The sequence below is a fragment of the Leucoraja erinacea genome, chromosome 21, assembly GCF_028641065.1.
Source record: "Leucoraja erinacea ecotype New England chromosome 21, Leri_hhj_1, whole genome shotgun sequence".
NCBI classification, from domain to species: domain Eukaryota; kingdom Metazoa; phylum Chordata; class Chondrichthyes; order Rajiformes; family Rajidae; genus Leucoraja; species Leucoraja erinaceus.
Genome location: NC_073397.1, coordinates 27677184 through 27702774, shown reverse-complemented (window position 1 = coordinate 27702774; position 25591 = coordinate 27677184). Strand labels below are relative to the sequence as shown.

Genomic DNA, 25591 nt, shown 5'->3' with positions numbered 1-25591 from the left:
TAAACTATACTAAAGTTAACAATTCATCTAATACATAGTACTTTCCACCAATATTCTTAACATGCCACAATCTGATAGAGAAGCTATACTTGACTGGTTTGATGAAATTCCCCTCCCGCACCCAAAATAATACAGGAGGAAAATCATGTCTTTGCTGGTAACTATTTCAAAAAGTGTGCAAACATTATGTAAGTAAATGTTTAAAGTTGATAGGAAGATACACATATAAGTGTGCAGAACAAAAACGCTCAGCAAAAGGAGAAAAGATTTTCTTACAATTCATATTTCAGATGAAATTAGGAAATAACAAGCAAGATGTCAAGTACTAGGGAATGGGCCATTTTTAACCTGTTCAGTGCTCACCCCCAAATATACTGGGGTCGTGGCCAATAGTGAAAAAAAATCCTCGGCAATGAACAGGTTAAAGTTTAAACCACAAACATCTACATTGAGCAGGCCAAGTTCAGGCAAGGCATGGTGCAGATATAAAGATCTGACACCATGACTCAGCAACTCACCACAACGCTAATCTCAGAAAAAAAATTGCTATCTGGATCAGCGTGGAATTTAACTCTCCAGATTATAAATCAAAATCAGCAGTGCAGTAACAGAAATGCATTACTTTCAACAAATTGATTAAAACATTTTTGAGAAACAAAGTAATTGACAGAGTAAACAAGTTAAAAACATTGCTAACACACAGTGGGCTGAATTTAGACAAATATGTCAACCAATGCATTCAATGCAGTGCAATGTTAAATTATCTTGAGACTGATAGGTGCAATCTGCCCAGGTCCTTTACAGCAGCTGCCAGGAAGCTTTCAATTCATTGCTCTCTATTGGATTTAACCAAATTGTTCAATGTTAAGGAACAACAACAGTGCAAATCGGTTATCCAACTCAATCTCTATAGATAGACGAAAGATGCTGGAGCAACTCGGTGGGTCAGGCAGCATCAGTGGAGAAAAGGAATAGGTGAGGTTTCGGGTCGAGATCCTTCTTCAGACGGAGAATCAGGGGAGAGGGAATCTAGGGGTATGAAAAGGTGCAAGACAAATCAGAGATGTCACCAATGACCAAGCAATCGTGGAAAAAGAAAGGTCTCGACCCGAAATGTCACCTGTCTTCGGTGTAAACCAGCATCTGCTGTTCCTTCCTACACACTCAATCTCCTTAGGAGTAATATTTAACAACATATTTCAAACGTAGGTTACATACTGCTAATACTTTAATTAAAGTAATATTCTTACACTGCTTTCATGTTGTTCTCTGGCAGAAGAGGGATTTCCAGAACTTTGGTATTTCCACAGATTTTCTCGTAGCTGGTGGTCGAGACTGTTTTGCCGGTGATGCGGTGGACTTGGTAAAAGGCATGTGGCCTCAGGAGTCTCTCATCTGCCGTTCCAATAAATATCTGCAGGCTTAAAGGCTTGTTTTCCATGTATCCGTGCAGCTAGGAAGAAACAAGATAACTTATGTTGGTGTATTTAACATAAGACTGCATTAAATCCTTACATGCTTCTACGCATGTGAAGATAGGTCAGGACAGTTTTGCATTGTAATTCAAGAAAACTCTTAATTTCATTACTGTTTATTAAAACAACAGATCTTTCCGTGGGTGGTGTCTATAAAACATACCCAGCAATGGTGCCAATATTCACAGAGCTTCAAAGGAGCCATTTTCTGCCGACATTTGTCAATGAATATCCTTTGATCAAATGAACTCAATGGGACAAACACATGATCTCGATGAAAGGTATCAGGCCCCACCTTAAGCATGGTCCCAATAATAACGTCATATCTTATTTCATGAAATCCATGTATAATAGTCCCTTGCTTCTTGTCTGATTTTTTTGTGAGACAAGTTATTATTTCATTAAACTTTGTGAGTGAAAAGCTATTGAGGATTAAAAGGATAATCAGAGGAGGATGGTGCATAAATCACTTCGATTTTAACTCGTTCATTATTAGAATAATAAAAAGATCCTTTTAAGATGGTCTGATGTGGATTATAAAGGCTCCAGAATAGATTTACATCAGCCTAAATAATATATAGAATCACTCCAGGAATAACTCCCTTAGTGCAGCTTAGCCCTGCTAGAAACCGTCAAATGAAACACAGATATTTTGTACAGGAAAGAAAGAAAACAGATTTGGGATTCATGGTTTTGGGAATAGTTTCCCAGGTCTTTCAGGCAACTGAACCAACTAGAGAGCGGTCCTGACCTATCATCTACCTCATTGGAGATCCTCAGACTACTTTAATGGAACCTTTATCTTGCACTAAACGTTATTCCCTTTATCCTGTATCTGTACACTGTTTGATGGCTTCATTGTAATCATGTATAGTCTCTCTGCTGACTGGAGAGCACGTAACAAAAACACATGATTGTTATAAAACTAAACTAGTCCTCCACATTGATAAACATGTGGTTTAGAAGTGGTTATAGTGGAGTTTTTGGCACAGGTCATGGTTCCGATTTTTTGACTAGCATGGAGAGCAAGAGAGAGAAAAAAAAATAAAGGGAGGAAATTAATTCCAAAATCTATATTTCATATAAAAACTAGAGTTTATTTTGGATTAGTTTTGCAGGTGTAATCAATTATTTTGGCTAACCGGAAGCATCGGTTTAAACAATTCAATATGAATTAATCCAAACATGAGGAAAGGTGCAGTAATTTCATTTCCATTTTCAAGAACTGGAAAAATGTGGAGTGAGTCATTCTAGCTGGGTGCTATTTTGTTCCATCCCAGGTTTCTGCTCTTTATTTCCTATAACTCTAACTCCAGCAGGAAAATACATGTGTATCAAAGTCAAATGGGGCCATAGTTAGACTTGGCTTGGACATCCACCATCTCTTCCCCACCATGACAGAACATACTGCCGACACATATCGTTTAGTTCCACCAGGAATAAAGCAAAACCCAGGTAGGTGAAAAAGCAATAAACTATAGAAATCTGAAATAAAAATAGAACATGCTGGAAATAGCCCGAAGGTCAGGCAGATCTGGGAAGAGTTAAAGTTTCCTTCAGTCCACTGAATCCACACTGACCAGTGGTCCCCATATGTTAACACTATCCTACACAATAGGGACAATTTACAATCTTTACCGATGCCAATTAACCTACAAACTTGCATGTCTTTGGAGTGTGGGAGGAAACAGGAGCACCCGGGGAAAACCCACATGGTCACGGGGAGAACATGCAAACTCCGTGCAGACAGAGCCTGAGGTCATAATCAAACCTGGGTCTCTGGCTCGAACACTACGCCATCATGCCGCCAAGTTTTGCCTTTATCCACGGAGAGGTAATGGGATTTACATTCTAAAATAATCTCCATACTAATGGGGAAGAGGGGACGTGGGTGAAATTGAGTTAAAACAAGATCATCTAATAAAATCTGCAAATGTCTTATGAAGAAAATGCTTGTGTTCCAGTGATGGTTGTAGAGATTTCAGTTCTGACAGTGTTAATCGTATGTTACAGCAATTATAAAGTCGCAGCACTAAGTGACAAAGATTTTCCACTTTTTGGGCAACTTTCGTTTCCCACCAATGACATGGGCACAACCCACACTTTAAATGATTTAAAAGCCAATAGCACATCCTTTTTGCTATCTGCATTATTGACAAAGTGTAGGCTGATAACTTTACAGAATTAACAGAGTGTAAAAAAAATAGAAGTGGTTCGTCGAGTTCTAAAAATTACAAGGGACTGAAAATGCATTGCAGGCTGGAAACAACCACTATGAGAAGAAACAGTGTTAGAGAAAAACAAGGAAGTCAAACATTCAGGAACCTCTGGTTCACCAAGATGTGATTGAGTGTGATGTTCTTTTTATCGAAAAGACCAAGTCAAAAGTATGCAACATTTAGACCACAGATAATTCAGTTCTAATCGTGCTTAAGAAACAGAGCACAAAGAGCTCACACACATGGTGACTGGCAAAATAAATGTCGGCCATTTGCTTCTTCTGACATATTTGAAATGATTTTAGCCTTTTCATCAATGGTATGAAATTATACTCAAGCTTAGCCTAATTGATGATGGTTTATAAAACTGAAGTCAGAAAACTTCAGTTTGATATCTTCTCCAAAATACTTAAATAGCTTAGGATTCTCCAACATCAAGTAATATCCCCATCAAAATGGGGGTGAGGAGGCACGGGAAAGAAAGATGGGCCAGGGGTGGGTGGGGGGGGGGTGGGGGGGGTGGGGGATGTGGGGGATGTGGTATTATGATGCTGGAGAATGAGGGGAGACGTCATTGAAACATACAGAATAGTGAAAGGCTCGGATAGAGTGGATGTGGAGAGGATGTTTCCACCAGTGGGAGAGTCTATGACAAGAGGTCATAGCCTCAGAATTAAAGGATTGGAATTTAAATTTCCTTTATTGTCATTCAAACAAGTTTAAATGTAATTTCGTACTATGCTGTCATGACGGCAAAAAGCAACAACACACACAATTAACACAATTTAACACAAACATCCATCACAGTGAATCTCAAGGCACCTCCTCACTGTGATGGAAGGCAAAATGTCTTATCTCTTCCTTGCTTCTTCTCCCGCGGTCAGGTAGTCAAACAGCTGCGTCGAGGCTCTCAAAGTTGAAGCCCCCGCCGGGCGATGGTAGATCCCGCAGCAGATTTTGAGCACCGCGAACGGCCAATTCAAACTCCGCGATTCTGGGCGGGCGAAGCTGCTGTTGCGGGGGCTCCCGAAAATCGGTTACCAACCAGCGACCTGTGAGCTCCCGATGTTACCGTCCACAAGGCTCGCAGCCGAAGCCTCCGAAGCTCCGAAGTCAGCCAGCTTCGCGATGGTGAGTCCACAGGCTCTGCCACCGGAGCCCTCAAGGTCGATTCCAGTTGGAGGCCGCCAGCTCCACGATGTTAGTCCTCAGCTCAGATGGAGATACAAGGAGAAGGTTGCATTCCCGTTGAAGGAAGAGATTAAAATAATGCTTCCCCCACCACCCACATATACACAACTAAGAATAGACTAAAACATACATCTAACAAGATAAAAAGAAAACAAAAAGAAGAAAGACAGACGAACTGAACTGCACGAGCCGCAGCTACTTGGGCAGCGCCGCCACTTCCGGATGTTCTTTTAGGAAGGAGATGAGGAGAACTTTCTTTAGTCAGAAGGTGGTGAATCTGTGGAATGATTTGCCACAGAAGGCTTTAAAGACCAAATCAGTGGATATTTTTAAGGCAGAGATAGATAGATTTTTGATTGGTACAGGTGTCAGAGGTTATGGGGAGAAGGCAGGAGGAAGGGGTTAGGAGGAAGAGATAGATCAGCCATCATTGAATGGCGGAATAGACTTGATGAGCCGAATGGCCTAATTCTACTCCTATCACTTACGACTTTGTGACTTAAGTTATTGCAGATTCCATGGAGCCTGAAGAATAAGGCATTGCCTCACGCCATCCACAGCCATTTAGGCCATTAGTCCTCAAATTTGCAACCTCAAGCTATCTACCTCATTGTCCTTCCTTAAGACAGCATCATTTTAACCAAACTGATTTGCTCACCTCCTGTAAGCTCATGATCAATATCTGGCTTATTCCGTACCTGGGAAGCATTTAGGATATTTTATTGTCTTAAAGACGCTATAAAAATACATGTACTTGTACCATTCTGCCAAGAGAAAAATATATTTAATTCTAATATCTCATGTCTATTTGTTATAAATTATTTTTATTTGCAGAATTGTCAATACATACCAAATTCAGCCTTTTTTTTGTAATAGGCACTTTAGAGTTTAGAGATATAGCACGGAAACAGGCTCTTCAGCCCTCCGAGTCCGTGCCGACTAGCAATCCCCGCACACTTGTACCATCCTACGCACTAGGGACACTTTACAATTTACAATCTTTACCAAAGCCAATTAACCTACAAACCTGAATGTCTGTGGAGTGTGGGAAGAAACCGGTGTACCTGGAGAAAACCCATGCAGTCACGGGGCGAATGTACAAACTCTGTACAGACAGCACCTGTAGTCAGGATCAAACCTGGGTCTTGGGCACTGTAAGGCAGCAACTCTACTGCTGCGCCACTGTGCCGCCCCTGTCCTGTGCTGAGTTTTGTTTTTCCATTGACAGTTATAACCAACAGAAGGAGGGAGAAATTGGGTCATTATTTATTATTAAAATCCATCAGCAGGCATCTTTATATTCAGTGGTTCTGCGTTTACCCTGAATACTTTGTGTTTTATTTCCTCATTCTTTCACTTGCAGTTTCCTGTTTCACACGTGATCTTACCTCTTCTTCCCCCGACCACAACACTCCACAGATGCAAGTCTGTGCACCACATCACCAGCAAATATAATACTTTTATCACCACCCATTTTCATACCTCAAACTGAAATGTTTTAGATAAAAGTAATTAGGTATTAGACTTCAACAGTTTGAATTTTCTTTTGAAAGAACGGCTGTGTGAATAAATTGTTTGCATCATAAATATCATATCGTACGTATCATAAATAAGCGCAAGAATAACATTGCCTCACTCCCTTAGAACCAGTGCGGGGGTTGTTCAACATTACCCACGCCTTGCCTTGGCGGAAGGCTATGACTTCTGGCCAACCCCAAGAAATTGAGGAAGATGAACACTATGGGAAAACCCACAGATCGCAGTTAAAGGATGTGAACACAGCTGGAAAATGTGACTGTGAAAATATCACATAGCAGAAAACGTACGATGTATTGTCAAAGGGAAGGATGAGATCAGTCCATGAATACTCAAAGAACATCGCACATCTTCACTCATAGGTTCCAAGTTCACAGGGTTTCACAGCGGTGCAGCGGTAGAGTTGCTGCCTTACAGCGCCAGAGATCTGGGTTTGATCCTGACCACAGGTGCTGTCTGTACGCAATTTGTACATTCTCCCTGTGACCACGTGGGTTTTCTCTGGGAGCTCCGGTTACCTCCCACACCCCAAAGACGTGCAGGTTTGTAGGTTAATTGGCTTCGGTAAATTGTCCCCAGGGTATAGGATCGCCGGATACGGTGGGCTGAAAGGCCTGTTTCCACGCTATCTCTCAACTCAACTAAATGAATATAGTAGCATTGTTCAAGGGCTAGAATCAATGGATTCTGATGCATCTATTGACTAATGGAGCAAATTCCTGTCTGTGAACGAAGGAACAGACTGTCGCCAATCTTGACTTCCTCCGACTGATACCGCTGATCTTCCCCACAGTGGACAAGTCAGTGTAATGTGCGGCTTATATCGTGTGCTTGTCATCCAAATATATGTGAACTGCACTTGGAGTAACAGGTTGTGTCATCGCTGGACAACCCTGTTCTATCATAGTTGGCTTTTGCTTTGCTTTTTGCAGCTTGACCAACTAGTTCTACTTCAATCAAAATTCTGAAGCGTTTTATTTGGAGCGATAGTCTATCATTTGCTCAGTCAGCATCCTTCAAGAAGATCATCGTGGATCTTACATCTCGGTTTTGTTTAGTTTCAAGAGAGAGCGCAGAAACAGGCCCTTCAGGCCACCAATTCCATAACAAATAGCGATCTCCACACACTAGCACTACCCTACACACGAGAGACAAGTTACAATTCCTACCAAAAACAATCAACCTACAAACCTGTACGTATTTGGAGTGTGGGAGTAACCCGAAGCTCCCAACACAATCACGAGGAGAATGTACGAAACTCCGCATGGGTAACACCCGTGGTCAGGATCGAACACGGGTCTTTGGCATTGTGAGGCAACAACTCTACCACTTCGCCACTGTTGCACCGTTTATATACCCAAAATGATTGCATATTATTTAACACTCCTTGTCTTGGTCTATCTTGAATACACTCATTGACTAAGCATTCAATGTACGCAAGGATTATGCTTGAAGAAACAGCTCTATTCCTAGTACCAAGTGGACTTTCATCAATAAATGGTCATTACCTGGACGACGGGATGACCACCGCTTGGTGCTTTAACGGCCCCACGGCTGCCTTCAGTTTCATAGTGCGCTCGGTGGTGTGGTTTAGGCTGCACTTCAATCTGCAATTCGTATTGATCTGTTAAACTTGGCAGATGCCACTCCAGAGGTGGCAGAGATGGAATGCTGTAAAAAGAAAGAACATTTTTTATAATTACTAGCATCAACAACTAAATACATGTTCACATACTTTAGACTTTTCGAGATCTAGCACGGAAACTGGCTCTTCGGCCCACCAAATCCACGCGACCATCGACCATCCCGCACACTAGCACTATCCTGCACGCCAGGGACAATTTACAATTTTACCAAAGCCTATTGGACCTGCAAACCTGTACTTGTTTGGAGTGTGGGAGGAAAGTGGAGCACCCTGAGCAAACCCACCCGGTCACAGGGAGAACGTACAAACTCCAGACAGACAGCACTCATAGTCAGGATCGAACCTGGTTCTCTGACACTGTAATGCAGCATCTCTACCACTACGCCACCTTGCCGCATTTGTATATTTGGAGCCTAAGAGTGAAGATGTGCCATGTTCTTTGAGTATTCATGGACTGATCTCATTTGATCTCATCTTTTCCTTAGACAATACATTATAAGTTTTCTGCTATGCAATATTTTTAATCACATTTTTCACATCCTTTAAACTGTGATCTGTGGTTTTTCCCATCTTGTTCATCTTGATACCTTTATCATAATATTTTTTCTGACACAGGAGGCAATGCAATCTCAAAATTAAATGCAATATGTCAAAGAAATAAAATGTCCGATTTGAATTCACTGAAATATTATTTAAAGATAATTTCAAAAATATTCTATAATTTGTACATTAATCTGGTTTCCCAATCACGTTTTCACAAGATTAAAGCACAGTTTCCGAATATTGCTGAACTGTATTCATTTTGTTTCAGTTCGTTTGTGGTGGAAAAGTAATTTGATGTTTAAATATCTGCCATTTTGTGCACATTTTATCATCGCGCATTGCATTAAAACAATCTTTTTTATTCAGCGGGCTGTTTCCTGTTTAAGATGCTGTCATTTCTTTTCACAAGTCCAATGCAGTGCGACTCAACTGCAAACAATTTTCAACCAAAGTCATGTACTGATTTAATAAGACAAAGTCACTTCCTCTTTTGGTTGTACATTTGTTTCCTCACTTTGCAATAAAGATGCTTTCCCATGAAGGAAAGTGTTATGCACTTCTCACAGAGGTTATTCTGCTCTGCATTTATTGGCCAGATGTCATGATATGGTCTCATTATCCAGGGGAGGATGAACAACATGGCTGCATTTGGCAAGCTGTTTGAACACATTTCACAAACAGATAAAGTTCATAAATGGTATAGGAGCAGATTTAGGCCATTCTGCCCATCAAGTCTATTCTGCCATTCAATCTTTCCCTCTCAACCCCATTCTCCTGTCGTCTCCCCATAACCCCCGACACCCATACTAATCACGGATCTTTCAGTCTCTGCCTTAAAATTGTCCACTGACTTGGCCTTCACAGTCATCTGCGGCAATGGATTCCACAAATACACCACGCTCTGACTAAAGAAATTCCTCCTTGAAAGGTAGGCCTCTGGTTGTAGACTCTCCCACTAGTGGAAATATCCTCTCCACATCCACTCCAGCTGGGCCTTTCGCTATTTGGTAAGTTTCAATGAGGTCCCCCCTCATTCAGCGAGTACAGGCCCAGTGCCGTCAAACACTCATCATATGTTCACCCAATCATTTCTGCGATCATTCTCGTAAACCTCCTCTGGACCCTCTCCAATGCCAGCATATCCTTCCTCAGATGTGGGGCTCAAACTGGCAACTTTTTTTGTTTTATAGACATTTTCAGTCAAAATATTCTACCACCCCGAGGTTGAGCTCAATGCAGGGCAAGCAGGAAGACATTAGGTGAGGGACTATATTTCATACTTTATCAAATTATAAAGAAGGATAAAGAACCAAGATATAACACAATCTCTATCTAATGCCTAGTTTGCATGCACATTTTTCTGTATTGTTAATGAAATAATTTGGTTTTATAAATATTTTAACTTCAGACATTCAGTAATCAGAACCAGGGAATAAATGCTGTCTCAAGCAGAACAGACTAGTCCCGAAACGTCACCTATCCATGTTCTCCAGAGACACTGAGTTACTCCAGTACTTTGTGTCCTTTTGCATAAACCAGCACCTGCAGTTCCTTGTTATCACAGGCTACTTTGTTTCTACCTTGAAACTTAACAAAGATTATCTGCCGGCATAAAACAGTTAACGAAAAAAAAAAGGAAATTCCAGATGCATAACGTGGTCCATGTTACTCAAAGAGAAAATCCTTCCATCATTCTCATTAATTTTATGGATGGAATATGTGGCCTGCAGCTGCTCATTAAATTACAGAATATTATTATGGCTAATTCTGAAAAAAATAATTGGGGACTTAGATGAATCATGAAGACAATAATCAGGTTGGCATCAAGCTTTTAAATGGATTACTTGTAAAGGAAGTAAAGCAGAACATATTTCAGTATTCCTTTTCTTGCTAATGAATATCAATCTTACTAATACTCCATGAGCATCCTGAAGTCTCTCAGAAATGATACATTTGTAATTCTATGATGACAAATGCAGCCAGGAAAGTTAGATTTGCATTCATGCAACATCCTTGATCACGTCAGGGATCAAATGACGTCCTTTCAAACTATTGTCTTTATTCTGATCACAGAGGCATCAAATGATGTTGGATTGGAGGCTATTATGTTCACCACCGAAAGATTAAGTGGACCCACTTCCTATTTCTTTCTCCATAATATTTTTTCCCTTTGAATATTTTGAACGTTTCCATTGAACCTGCTTCCTCCAGCTTCTTAGATAATATGTATCAGTTCTCAGCAATCCTATGAATAAAAATGTTTTCTTTTAATTGTCTCCCATTCAGTGTGGTCGATACACTTCTGCATTTGTAAACCGTTGCTTCTTATTTACTCTTCCAAACCTTTCAGGAAATCTTCTCTTTAATCTTTTTTGTTATTAGAAGAGCATCCAGTGGCTCAACAAAACCAGAGTTCCCAGCAACCATTTGAGTAAATATGTTTTGTAGGTTCCCAAAACCACACTGCAAGTGTTCACTAGACCTACCAGCAGGTCCGGCTAATCAACTGCGGACCGGGAACCCACTCGGAAAGCCTGGCTCGCCTGCCCTGAGAGGGTGGAGTCGGGTGGAGGGCAGTAAAGCAGACTGGCTGCGGGAGGCAGTGCACTACCTTAATGATGGAGTGGGCCGCTGGAAGCCCTGCAAAAGCCTGTGGCTCGGCAGGACCAGGTGCCGATCCAAGAGGCTCAGTGCACCGACCAGACGTGGCCTAATGGTGGAAGACACAACTGCGCATAGCCAGGATGACCCTGCAATGTGCCAGGACAATGGGTCAGGTCAAAAAGCCTGCACCTACACCAACTGGGACATGAAAATCTGGCCATTCTGTATATTGTCTCGGTGTACTACTGCTATACATATATACTGTATCTGAGATGCTTATCTAAAATGTATCTAAGTGCCTATATATAGTGATACTTGTACTGAACTATATACAAAAATAAATGTCACTGTACCTCAGTGTATGTGACAATAACATACCATTGAACAAGGACAAGAAGGCTATGCAGAGAGTAGTGCGTTCGGCCGAACGCACTATGGGAACTTCACTCACCCCCCTGCAGGAACTATACAACAGGAGGTGCAACTCCAGAGCAAACAAAATCATGAGAGACCTCTTCCACCCCTGCAACGGACTGTTCCAGCCGCTACGGTCAGGCAAACGCCTCCGCTGCCACGCAGTGAGAACGGAGAGGTTGAGAAGGAGTTTCTTCCCAGAGGCAATTCGGACTGTAAACGCCTTTCTCACCAGGGACTAACTCTACAGAACGTTTTTCCTTCTATTATTTATTATGTAAAAGAATATGTGTGTTATGATTGTGTTTACAATTTGTTTGGTTGTTTGTCTTTTGCACAAAAGTCCGCGAGAATTGCCACTTTCATTTCACTGCACATCTCGTATGTGTATGTGACAAATAAACTTGACTTGACTTGACTTGAACTAAGACGTATAGGAAGTACTGCAGCTAAGTTGCAAGTGACAAACATCCACAAACACCAAAAAAATATTGGCTGAGTGTTAGATATTAGTTGTAGCATCTGAAGAGTTCTATTCCTCTTATTGAGTAGAATCATGCAATCTATCACATCGACCCAAGTATGCAGATTAACGTTACATCTACAATAGTGTAATGCAGCAAGAGTGTAATGCAAGGGTATAATGCAAGAGTGTAATGCAAGGGTATAATGCAAGAGTGTAATGCAAGGGTATAATGCAGCACTCAGTACCTCACTGGACAACAGGCCAAGAATATGTGCTCATATCTTTGACGCAGAATTTGAACCCATGACCTTCTGAATCAGAAGTGAGAATGCTAGAGAATTACGGTGCCCACAATGCCAAACATTGCAGCCCTTTGATACATCTGCACGGATACTCAAAATGAGTCATCCAATTCAATTTCAAATAAAATAGAGTTAGATAGAGCTCTCGGGGCTAGCGGAATCAAGGGATATGGTGAGAAGGCAGGCACGGGTTATTTACTGTTGATGATCAGCCATGATCACAATGAATGGCGGTGCAGGCTCGAAGGGCTCGAAGATCTCAGAGAAAACTCACACGGGTCACGGGGAGAACGTGCAAACTCCATACAGACAGCACCCTTAGTTGGGATCGAAACCGGGTCTCCGGCACTGCAAGCGCTATAAGGCGGCAGCTCTACTGTGCCACTGTGCCGCCTGAGTTGAAATCCATTGTCTTCCATCTTTTGGTTCAGTAACTAATTGCTACACAGGTCGTAGTTAGGAATTGCAATGTGTCGGCTCTCCAAGCACACTTTTGGCCATTTAACACTATTCTCCCAGTTGTATAGAGCAGTTTTACCAGCTTGAAACTGTTCCTTTGTCAGAATGACCACAATAACATTTTACCATCTGCAAACAGCATAATGAAAAGATATAACTTACACCCATTACTGTGGATTAGTACTACTGCCATTATACCAAGACGGGGAATAGCACAACAAAATTGACCCACATCTTTGCAGAATGAACCATTGACGTGATGTCATGATAGGATCTAATGAATTTGTCACCAATGTAAAGAATTTGAGACCCGGGTTCGATCCTGACTATGGGTGCAGTCTGAATGGAGTTTGCACGTTCTCCTTGTGACCACGTAGGTTTTCTCTGGGTGCTCCGGTTTCCTCCCACAGTCCAAAGACATACAGGTTTGTTGGTTAAATGGCTTCAGTAAAATTATAAATTGTCCCTAGTATGTAGATAATGTTAGTGTACGAGGTGATCGCTAGTTGGTGCGGATTCGGTGGGCTGAAGGGCCTGTTTCTACACTGTATCTCTAAAGTCTAAAGAGTTCTTACGCAGTTCTTGTGGACTTTAGTTGAAGTCCAAGTGAAGTAACCTTTCTGTTTGTTTTTGATATTGGGATGTAAAATGAAATGAAACTCACCCGCATGGAGGTTTGGGTTTTGTCCATTGAAATGGATGAGGAGGCATCAGAAAAAATGGGTCAGTGCCATAAAGATCATTCTTCAAATCCTGACAGGGCGCTGAAAACTCGGCGTAATTAAGCGTGGTGAAGCCAGCAGGTTTTTCTCCTTTACACATGTCAGCTTTGAGCGAGGATGGTGGGGTGAGGTCCATGATGCGAGCCTTGGATGGGACCATTTCACCCAAGTCATTGTTGGAGTCAGTGGTGAGTGTGCTCATCGCATCTGCAAGACTTGCAGAATTGGGAAACTGGTGCAAGCTGGACTCGTCTCTTGAAATTACCCTTGGTGACGTCTGTGGAGAAGGAGTTCTGGAGCGGTCGCAGGAGTATCTTCTCTTTCCGCATGGTGATGATGACCTCGAAGAAGGTCGGGGGGTTGGGGACGGTGACCTTGTGCTCTGCCAGTTTTCAATGTGAGTTGAGGGGGAGGTTACAGGAGATGTCCTTGGAGAATGGTGAACGCCATGACCTTGATATTCCTCCGAGCCATTTTTTGGTGAGACACATGGAGATGTTATGGGTGAGGTCTGAGGTGAGATGCCATAATGGGAGCAACTTGACTCATGAGACACTAACGATTGCCAACTTGTTGAGGAGGCACTACTAGCTGGACTGTTTGGGTCCCTGTATTGAATGTTCTCAGAACCTGGCACCGGTAAAGTAACTCTAGGACCTGCAGTTGGAGAATGATATGCTTGTTCTCCGCAGCTGGCTGCATGTGGAGCTACGTGGAACAGTCCGGGCGATGGTGTGATCTCAATTCTTGGGCTTTCTACACCAGATGAGGCATGTGGCTTTGCAGCTTCCAGGTAGTACTTGAACTCTCGGTTGTCCACTTGGCCATATTCACCCATGCGCTCTCCAGCCAGCATTGTGGATGCCATTGAGCTACATGAGTGAGATCCATATTGGGAGACATCCATAGTTGGGAAACCGATCCCAGGAGGAGGAACAATGCCCTTGTGAGAAGCAGCAACATGTTCTGCCTCTGAAAGAAAGGAACACCAGGTTATTATCGTGCAAGCTTCTGACATTGTAAATGGCTTCAAGATGTTGGTCACCATATTTTGCTGCTTTTCAAATAACATTCTGATATTGATTTGACCGATTAATTGTATTTATTGTATGCCTCCTTGTCACCTTCCCCTCAGCTAACAAAAAAACAATCTACATTTCTTCATGTGTAGGAAGGAACTGCAGATGCTGGTTTACACGGAAGATAGACACAAAATGTTGGAGTAACTCAGTGGGACAGGCAGCATCTCTGGATAGAAGGAATGGGAGACGTTTCGGGCCGAGACCCTTCTTCTCGACTCGAAACGTTACCCATTCCTTCTATCCAGAGATGCTACTTGTCCCGCTGAGTAACTCCTGCATTTTGTATCTATCTACATTCCCTTATCAGCACCGCTTTGATCTTTCATTTTCACACTTTACCCCTCCATTTCTGTAGACTCAGTCTGAAGAAGGGTCGCGACCCAAAACATCACCCATTCCTTCTCTCCTGAGATGCTGCCTGTCCCGCTGAGTTACTCCAGCATTTTGTGTCTATCCTGATATTGTCAAGCCCGAGCTACTCACTACATAAGATCAGATGTCCACTCAGCCCCTCAAGCCAGTAACAAAAATAAGATAACAATACAACCTATAACTAGTTCAGATTAAAATAATAAATGGGGCTAAAAGAAAATTTACGAAGGGGAGGAGATACTAAATATTTTTCTGATCTCCACTGGTAACTGATTAATCAAATTAAATTTAATGTCAACATAGCAATCATATGCATTGACAAAATCTTAGCTAACTAAACTTCAGAGTTAATGTCAAAAAATCTTGAACTTCTTTTAAAGTTTCCAAAAAACTTCTCTTTGGTTCTTTTCTTTAGAACTTCTCAACGTTCATTTTGAAAATTGATTCAAAAATATTAAAGTATATGGAATATAATCATGAAAATGTACATTGTTCGTTAATTTTAACCCCCCCCCCCCCCCCAATTTATAATGTTTTGTATGATTAATCTTCATTGCTTCTCTGCATCATATTTTCTGATGTACTGAATAATGTTGTTGAGGTTGAATGGGGGAATTCAAAGCCCTCCTGGAAATGGCTGTGAAATGTGGTGTGTGATTCACCATTGTCCATTCTGGAATGTACTGATAACATGCCCATTTTTCACTACACACTTCCTTGTTTATGGCATCGAATTACACTGTTACTGACTGTATGCTTCAAGAGTTGGCATTTGATGGTGTCATGCTGGAGAGGGTACAGAGAAGATTTACGTGGATGTTGCCAGGACTCGAGGGCCTGAACTATAGAGAGAGAGAGAGAGATTAGGCTATTCAGCCCATCAAGTCTACTCCGCCATTCAATCATGGCTGATCTATCTCTGCCTCCTAACCCCATCCTCCTGTCTTCTCCCCATAACCTCTGACACTGGTAATAATCAAGAATCTACCTATCTCTGCCTTCAATATATCACCTGACTTTGCCTCCACAGCCTTCTGTGGCAAAGGATTCCACAGATTCACCACCCTGCCAGAGGTTGAGCAGACTCGGACTTTATTCCTAGGAGCGCAGCAGGATAAGGGGTGATCTTACAGAGGTGTACAAAATCATGAAAGGAATAGATCGGGTAGATGCACAGAGTCTCTTTCCCAGAATAGAGGAATTGAGAACTGGAAGACATAGGTTTGTGAGGGGGGAAAAGATTTAATAGGAACCCGAGAGGTAACCTTTTTCACAATGTACACCAAAACTGCCTTCCAAATGATGCACATCAATGTAGCAGTTGCAGACATATCGTCAGCATAGGACAGAGTCTGCATTAGTGACTTGATTCTGATATTCACAAGGACCAACTCACAAGGACCACAACATCCTGATATTGATTTGACTGATTGTATGCCTCCTTTTCACCTTCACTTCAGCTGACAATAAACCATTCTGCATCTCCTTCTCATTGTCTGCTTTAAATTTTAATTTTTGCACCTTACCCTTCCATATCTGTACACTCCCTCTCTCCTGACTCTCAGTTTGAAGAAGTGCCCCGACCCAAACTGTCACCCATTCCTTCTCTCCAGAGATGCTGCTGGTCCTGCTGAGTTACTCCGACATTTTATGCCAACCCTGATATTGTCAAGCCTGAGCTACTCACTACATAATGATATGGATGATGATGAGAACTAGGCAGGTACATATCCACATGACTGATGAAGTCAGTTCCCTATAGTTCAATAAGGGGTTGCCATATTAGTGTTCAAGCACTCATGCCTGCATTTGTCAATGCCTACACAAACAATATATCACCCATGTAAATTTGCACCTGCTGATGAATTAATTTGGCCTAAAAATGTAGGAACTACAAAAGTCCATCCTGAATAAGATGTCACCAGAATCAGAGATTCAAAGCAAATCCCCGGAAATCAATAGACACTGCTTTCCAACGATGTTATATGTACCAACAAGCTGTGGAGGTCAAGTCAATGGATATTTTAAGGAGATTGAAAGGATTAGTAGGGGTGTCAGGGGTTATGGGGCGAAGGCAGGTGAATGGGATTGAGATAGAACGATAGATTGAATGCAGGAGTAGACTTGATGGGCTGAATTGCCTAATTATGCTTCTAGAACCTATGAACTTATGAGGACTGAATCAAGCCCCTCAACCCATTTTTTTCCATCCCAAACAAGATGCACATCTATGCTGGTCCCATTTGCCTGGGTTCACTCATATTCCTCTAAATCTTTCCTATCCAAGTCCCAGTCTAAAATGCCTTTTGAACATTGCAGTTGTATTTGCCTCTTCCACTTCCTGTGGCATTTCGTTCCATGTACCTCCCGGCTCGTCCTCCCTGTGACTACATGGGTTTTCTCCAGGTGTTCCTCCCACAGTCCAAAAACATACAGGTTTGTTGGTTAATTGGCTTCTGTAAATTGTCCCTAGCGTGTATGAAGTGGAGGCAAAAGTGGGATGAGTATGAACACGTGATCAATAATCGGCATGGACTTGGTGAGCCGAAGGGCATGTTGGAACTATCAATGGAAAGGAGTGGTTCAATTGGTTCAAGACTCAATTATCCTATATGTGCTCATTGCCAGCCTTGCACATTGAGATTCATCCACCAAGTAGTCTTCTGGACTGCATTCAATGAGACCACATCTCAGAAAGATACAAAGGATAGTGAAGGAGTAGAACACCTTGTCTAATGACAAAATGTATCTAGTGCCTATTTCTTACGGTGATTCCATATGACCAAATGAGAATCCGTTTTCTCTCCTCCAGTTTACAATCATTTCCAACAGATCTTTGGCAAATATTTTGATAATAAGCATTAGTGCTAGCTTGTGTTGAATAGTTAAGTATGGCCACAAATATATATTTTTAAATGTACAGTAAAAATTAGCACAGTAACCTCCAAACTGGAAACCTGTTTTTAATAGACGATATAGTCAGAAGCCATTTTTGAATGGAAATCCATTCTTTAAATTAATTGTGGGACTTCATGTTTCAATGCTCTATTATAAAAACGGAAGCATTGACATATAATTTAAGCTTCGGTAGCAAGCGAGTGTTTTCAGTCACAGCTCAGTAATATCCCCTTTGCTTGGTGATTTATACTGAAAGTTGGCACAGATCTACTACACAAAACTATTCTGTTTGTGTGACAGAGTAAAGGCAGCAGTTACAGTATATGGAGCACACAGCATTATCTACCTTGAAGACTACTTACTGCAAAGATTATAAATTGCAGAGCAGAAAATGGTTAATTAGTCTTTAATGTCCATTGCATCCATGCAGTCACACTTAAAAATTAAAACTGTTAAATTAATGACATTTAATGTTATGCATCTGCACAGGGAACTGACAAGTTTAGAGTCTATATTGCATGCATTCTTCTATGACCCACGTGAATTTAACAGACCTCTTCCCCAAAAAGGAAACCAATGTTGCTAACCACCAGAGAAACCAATCTCTGGCTGTTGAACCTGCAACCACCAGTGGGGAACTGCACTAAAGACAGCAAATCCCAAAATGACTCTTGCCTCATAACTTAGTCAGAGCTTGCCATAGTACAATGTCAGGCTCTGCCCCACATCCACATTCAAGCACCACTTTTACTAAATATGGCATTCAGCTACAATGGAGGAACTGGTAGGTTAAATTAGAAAAGTTGTGATTACTGAAACACTGTATATCTTTAGATCAATAAGGATGCGGAGTCAGATGACATTTAGTGCTAAATAGATAAAAACATTTCTAATCAATATCCCTTGCTACCTGTAAGAATAATTGGAGGCCACTGCAAATGTTTTGTAAGATAACAAATGATTTTACAAAATCGCGACTCAAACAAGTAGGACAGATACAAGAGAATTTAACTATTTTGTCTCTTTGTGATAAACATTGAAACAGAAAATATAATTCTTTAAAGATAATTTTTTTTTACAACACAAGGTAAATATTGCTTACAAACCTTTTGTGGTGAAGTCTTCATCGTGGCTACTGTCGAAAAGTGCCGAAAAATCAAATTCCTCAGAGTCAACCTCTGGGTCTGGGTGACTATAAATGAAGCTCATTTGTCACCACCTGCTAGACTGTTACCACTTAAGTTGTTACAGGGAGATTTCACAAAACAGAAGTACCTAACTTGTACTATTCACTTTTCCCCCACACCTACAAAAAAATTAATTTATTTTCAAAACATCAGATTTTATTGCCAATGTACCACCAGTTAGTGAAGACCAAACTGGCTCTGATTCCCAAAACAACAAAAGCTCCAGCCTGTTTGGCAAATTCCAGTTGCACGTCTGTCCCTGGGTTGCTCAATGACACCACTATCAAATTGGCAAGTTCAATAATAGCTGCTTCCTGTTACAGCTATAGTGTGCAGGAAATGGGTGTATCCTTTGCACACAAGACACCCAACTCTTTCAGTGTTAGTGGAACACGCCTCCCAATGAGAGGCTCAAATTAAAAATAAACACCGTACCAACATGTTTCCACACATGAACTAGCAAGTTGTTTTAACGTTGATAAAGGAGCACATAGTACATGGGCAGAATAATGCAGCTATCACTGAAATAGGTCAAGCTGCAATAAAATGACTTGCTCTTCAGCAACTGCTGTGGTCTTTTAGCTTTATCTAAATATACCATAGGCAGTTCCTGTTAAGAGTTCTTCCTGTTTGCTGTACATATATGTTGAAGGCAATTTGTTTAATGCAAGCAGATGCAATGATAGTAAGAGGTGTCATTCGCAGAGATATTTATCTTAGGCACTGAACTTCGGTTCAACGTCTGTGTTAACATTTGAGATCTTTGTAAGAAAGTAGAAAGCTATTCCGACCTGAGCAACAGCCCTGTGGAACCTACGGACATTTCAGTTACCATCCCTTTGGTGCAAACATCCTTCGTGCCCAAACTTTTGAACACTTCCAACGCCAAGCTTGTGCTGCAGCCATGCTCTTTTCCAAAGCCAGATTTTGGGGATTGGCGGCAACATGCCCGATCCGGCCTGTTCTGTGGCTGGAGTGTTGGGAAGACCATCGTAGTGCACCATTTTAGGAAGGGGGTTGGGGGAGTTGTCTGAGGGGATAGACTTCAGGGTTGATTGGGAGATGGACAAAACCAAGCAGAATAGTAGGGTAAGAAATTTTTAAAAATAAGGGATTGGAAATATTACTACGGACGATGAGGCAATTTGGGGCCTTACACTCAGTGATCGTGGGACCAGGAGTTGGATGAGAGATGGGAGCTGTTGTAAAAGGTATGACCTTCCCCAATAGCCATTCTCGTCTAGTGCTGCTGTATTAAAACCCGGTTGTCCCCAATAGACTCATCCATGGGACACTCCCAGGATGACGTATTTTAAGCTCCCCTGCAATGTTCCAAACATAGCGTTTTACAGAAAATAGCATTATGCTGTGCATTCCTAATACATAGATTGCACCAAGGGAGACATATCAGGAAGATATTAGACACAAAATGCTGGGGTAACTCTGCGGGACAGGCAGAAATTCTGGAGAGAAGGAATGGGTGACGTTTCGGGTCGAGACCCTTCCTACTCATATCAGGGAGAGTCCAGTCACATTTCTGAAGAGTCGCCATTTGATGTGCTCATTATCGTTTTACTTCAGGAATAAATGGGTTTCTTGATTCTTGGTTTCTTGGTCCTCCAAAATATTGCAAATGGAATTTAAACTGGAGGTGGTGGAGTTCCATCACACTGAAAGCAAACAGCAATTGAATTTTTCATCAAAGAAAGTTTGGTAAAAATCATTCACTTTTAGGTTACATTTATTGAATCACAATAAGAACAATTAAAGAGATGATTATGGTCCATGGAAAGAATCTCCAAGGTGGACAAGATGATTTTTGAGTTAATATTGAATTCTATCTATTGCAAGAATTGTCTAGAGAAGCACACAGTAAGGAGCTGCTCCTGTGGCAATTTGATATTCATGCAACTTCCATGTTCATTTTATATTGATTTAGCATATTAAATACAAGCACCATCTTGTGGCAGTGCGGCACAGTGTTTAGCATTGCTGCCTCACAACTCCAGAGACCCAGTTTCAAACCTGAATTTTGGTTGATGTCTCTGTGGAGTCACAGCGTGGGTTTCTCCTGGGTACTCTGGTTACTTCCATATGTCAAAGGTGCACTAATTGAATGGCTAAATGGCTACTGTAAATTGCCCCCTTCTGCAAATGGGTGGCAGGTGAACTGCAGGGGACGTGTTTGATGGGAGGCAAGAGGAAAATGTAATGCCCCTGTCCCACTTAGCTAACCTGAACGGTAACCTCTGGAGACTTTGCGCCCCACCCAAGGTTTCCGTGCGGTTGCCATAGGTTGCAGGTGGTTGCCGGAGGTTGCAGGTAGTGGAAGTAGGTAGGGAGACTGACAAAAACCTTCGGGAACCGCACGGAAACCTTGGGTGGGGTGCAAAGTCTCCAGAGGTTTCCGTTCAGGTTTCCTAAGTGGGACAGGGGCATAAAGATGAACTCCCATCAGGCAAGAGGTACAGATGTGTGAAAAAGCACACCTCCAGATTCAGGGGCAGTTTCTTCCCAGCTGTCGTCTGGTATCTGAACCATCATATCAACAACTAGCGAGCGATCCCAAGCTACTATCTATCTCCGACCGCTCTGCTGGACTGCTTGAGGCAGGGGCGAGGCATAACCTTTGGTCTCAGTGAGGCATGAGCCTTTGGAACTCACTTCCTTTCAGGACAGCGGAAACATATTTTCAATATTTTTTAAGGCAGAAGTATAAAGATACCTAATAGGCAAGATTGGACAGGAATGTGGAATTGAGATTAAAATCTGATCAAACTTAATCTTATAAATGGTGCAGTATTTGCTGCACTTGTTCTTGCTGCAAATTCATTTGTCTATAACTGCTACTCACTGAATAGGAGGCGCAGGTTCTTTAATAAGACACTGTTTAAAGATGTTCTCATACTCTCAATGCCTACTTGCTTTTGGAGATGGGTGGACTTGTCAAACCCATTCAGAGACTCCGGTATCATACAACAATGTTTATTCAGGAAACTCCCTGATAACCTATCGTGCCACTCCACATAATTGGATCCCTTATAAGAGTAAATCTGGGAAAAGGGCATTTTTATGGCCATGGGAATCTTGTCTGGCTTGCAAGAGGAGGCAGAGACCAGACACTATGTGGTTAGGAGGGAGAGATAGATCAGCCATGATTGAATGGTGGAGTAGACTTGATGGGCCGAATGGCCTAATTCTACCCCTATCACATGATCACAGCAGCACTGGCTTCTGAATGATGGGAGGGGAAGGTTCTCTCCTTCCTTATGCAGGTTTAAATCATCCATCCTTCTCTGAATCTTCTCTACAAAGGCTTCTGCTTCTTAGAATTCTGCCCTTGGTCTCCTGAGAACTGCCACTGGGCACCTACCTCTGCTTCAGTGGAGGTGAGTACGTGAATTAAAAAGAATGGATGAATAAATGGATTAGAGGAAACATCTATGCATGTAACTGCTCAAAGTCCAGATACCATTAATAGCAGCAGTGAAACGCTACGTATCTGCACACAGTGTGATTCAATTTCAATGAAAAATCATTCACAAAGAAAAACTGTGCACTTATTGTGAACTCCAAAAGGACTATGATTTTTCCTTTGTGAATAATTCATTTGCTCAGTAATTGATACAGCCTTTGAGATTCCTTCTACATTATGGGCGTAGAGTAGATAATGCAGTGAGCTTTATGGAAATTCTGAAGCTGCAATCTAGATCTGGTTACTGACACCCACCTATTCAAATTCATCTGTTCACCCGACACAATACAGATGGAACGCATCCTGGATGGCATCTCCACAATTTTGGGTCAGAGGTATGTAGCTCAGAGGCCACCCATGCAGAAATGGGCCTTTGTTACTTAAGTAGTACCTTCCTGAGCAGGTGCCAAGGTAGGGAGTTGGTACAGGTTTGTACTTCTTCTTCAGTCAGTTTTTATTTAATATACTTACAAACCATCAAACAATTCCCACTCAGGCCACCCACATCCTCTTCACTCAGCAATCCCCCTTAGTCCTAGTCAACATCCAACTCAGCTCCCACCTCATGCTAATCTTTTGGCCTGACCCTTGTCTTGACATAGCTATCCATGTACAGGCCCGATCCTTGATCAGACCTCCCACTTGCCAGCCAAGATCATGCCTCACTCTGAAACCCCTACAAAGTCCCAGAAAAGTCTCACCTCAATTGTGCCTCGGACTCCAGAGACTGAACCATTCTACTGATTCTCAACAGCCAACCTCAGCCCTGGATCACCTACCAAACTTTTAAGTTCATAATTTCTAGGAGCGGAATTAGCGCATCAAGTCGACCACCATTCAATCATGGCTGATCTATCGTTCCCTCTCAACCCCATTATCCTGTCTTCTCCCCATAACCCTTGACACCCGCACTAATCAGGAATCGGTCAATCTCCGCCTTAAAAATATCTGTTGATTCGGCCTCCACAGCCGTCTGTGGCAATGAATTCCACGGTTTCACCACCCTCTGACTGAAAACTCTACTCTGATTCTTGAATGTATGAATGATAATTTATTGTCAGATGTACCTCGGTACAGAGAAATTATTTATTTTGTGTACAATACACAAGTTAAAGTGGCCCAGTGCCATAACGGTAGAGCTACTGCCTTACAGTGCCAGAGGCCCGGGTTTGATCCTCACTGCGGGTGCTTGTCTGTACGGAGTTTCTACATTCTCCCCGTCACCTGTGGCAGTTTTCTCCAAGATCTGAGATCTCTAAGTTTCCTCCCTCCCTACTCCAAAGACATACAGGTTTGTAGGTCAATTGGCTTGGTATAAATGTAAATTGTCCCTAGTGTGTGGAGGATAAAGTTAGTGTGTGTGGGTCACTGGTCAGTGCAGACTCGGTGGACCGAAGGGCCTGTTTCCATGCTGTATCTCTAAACTAAACTAAACTAAGTATGCAAAGAGTTGCTGCATTTAGGGCGGCTCTTTGATTATATCACTTGAACTTCAAGCCCTGATCCTCCCCAACCTTCCTCAATTACTCCAGGCCTCTCTCCAACACTAAATCGCATTGCATGATCCAGACGAACACATGAAATGTATGCCTTCACTATGTAATATCAATGCTGTTGACTTCTTGGGCCTTATGTGCAACTACATTTTCCAATAACCAATTCTTCAACAAACAATTTCTCGGTTTGCCATTCACGATCTTGTTTGCATTCCATTGTCAGCATTTCCATTGTCTGACCTACATGGTTTCAAACAAGGCTTGTACATAATTTGCACAATACACAATATTTAAAAGTAACTGCAAAAATGATCAACATTCAATGCATAATCATTCAATGAAGATTCAATAAATTCAATTTATTAATGCGCACCTTCTGCAAATAATATATCCTTTGAATTCACTGTGATTATTTATAACTCATTCAACATCCTGCTTGAGGACAATGAAATGTATATATATTTTTAAGATCTATTCAGATTTAAAAACACACCTATTCAGTATCACAAGGACAAGACCATGATAATTTAATGTTTCTAATTTGAAAAATATAAAACATTGCCACGATAATGATGTCAAAGTACAAAAATGATCAGCTAATCCTTAATTTTAAACCATATTTTTCAGCATCATTTAATTATTTGGCAAAAGTGATTTTTCTGCACGGTCATTGACCTTACTATCAAAATATTTGTACATCTGGGTCAGTAACATTATAATAACTCTTCACTTAATGTGTAATTTTATATTGCATGCTAAACACAAAATTGAAAAAGTATTGTTTAATGTGCCGTGTTTTATTGCCAAATCTCACAATGTGAGATCTCACAACTGTTGCAATCAGTTTTGCGTACGTCCCTACGCAAAGCAATGACATTTTTTAAAGTGAGGCATAAAAATGGACTTAAACAAAAGGCTGGTAACCTCAAAATCCTCTTTCCTCTCTGCACTCCTCTATTACATCTTATGCTCAATAAACTTGTACAATAAACGTACTCATCGGACCAGTGTGCCATTCCATTGCCCAAAGCAAACTGTCTTTGTGGCCTTCCTTGATGTAACTTAGTATCAATCAACAGTGAATTATGGATGCCATTGTTTTATAAACTGCCACAACGGATATGCCTTTCATTCACTTTGAATCTTTAAATTGAAGTCTTATGGAGTGTCTTTAGGGGCTGTCCCACTTGGGCGATCTAATTGGCGAGTTTAGAAGAGTTTGAAAAAATGACATGTTCAAGACCTCTTTCAACTATGTAGAAGACCTCCTTCGACCTCCTTCGACTATGTTGTAGACAAGCTTCGACTAGCTACGACTAACCTTGGGAGAATTGGACACCGAATAGTGGAGAGTGAAGACGACCTCCTTCGATCTCCTTCGACCTCCCTTCGACTATGATGAAGATTATCTACGACTACCCTCAACTACCTTCGACTACCCTTGATTACCTACGACTAACATGCCGACTACGACCTACTAGGATTAAACCCACGAGTAAAAAAAG

General features: G+C 41.7%; 1 protein-coding gene across 3 annotated transcripts in view; it reads right to left on the bottom strand.

Annotated features, from left to right (window-relative positions):
* nfatc2a (nuclear factor of activated T cells 2a) overlaps window positions 1–25591 on the bottom strand; it is a 115000-nt gene that overhangs the window by 80105 nt on the left and 9304 nt on the right. For 2 of the 3 annotated variants that reach the window (XM_055652462.1, XM_055652463.1), the window contains exons 1-4: window positions 19035–21019; window positions 13519–14548; window positions 7930–8092; window positions 1251–1453 (exon numbers count right to left, since the gene is read on the bottom strand). In XM_055652462.1, the coding sequence (XP_055508437.1) occupies window positions 1251–1453; window positions 7930–8092; window positions 13519–14548; window positions 19035–19137 (1499 nt within the window). In that variant the 5' untranslated portion in view covers window positions 19138–21019. Of the gene's footprint in view, window positions 1–1250; window positions 1454–7929; window positions 8093–13518; window positions 14549–19034; window positions 21020–25591 lie in introns of those variants that run through there. The other variant, XM_055652464.1, reaches the window with a different exon arrangement.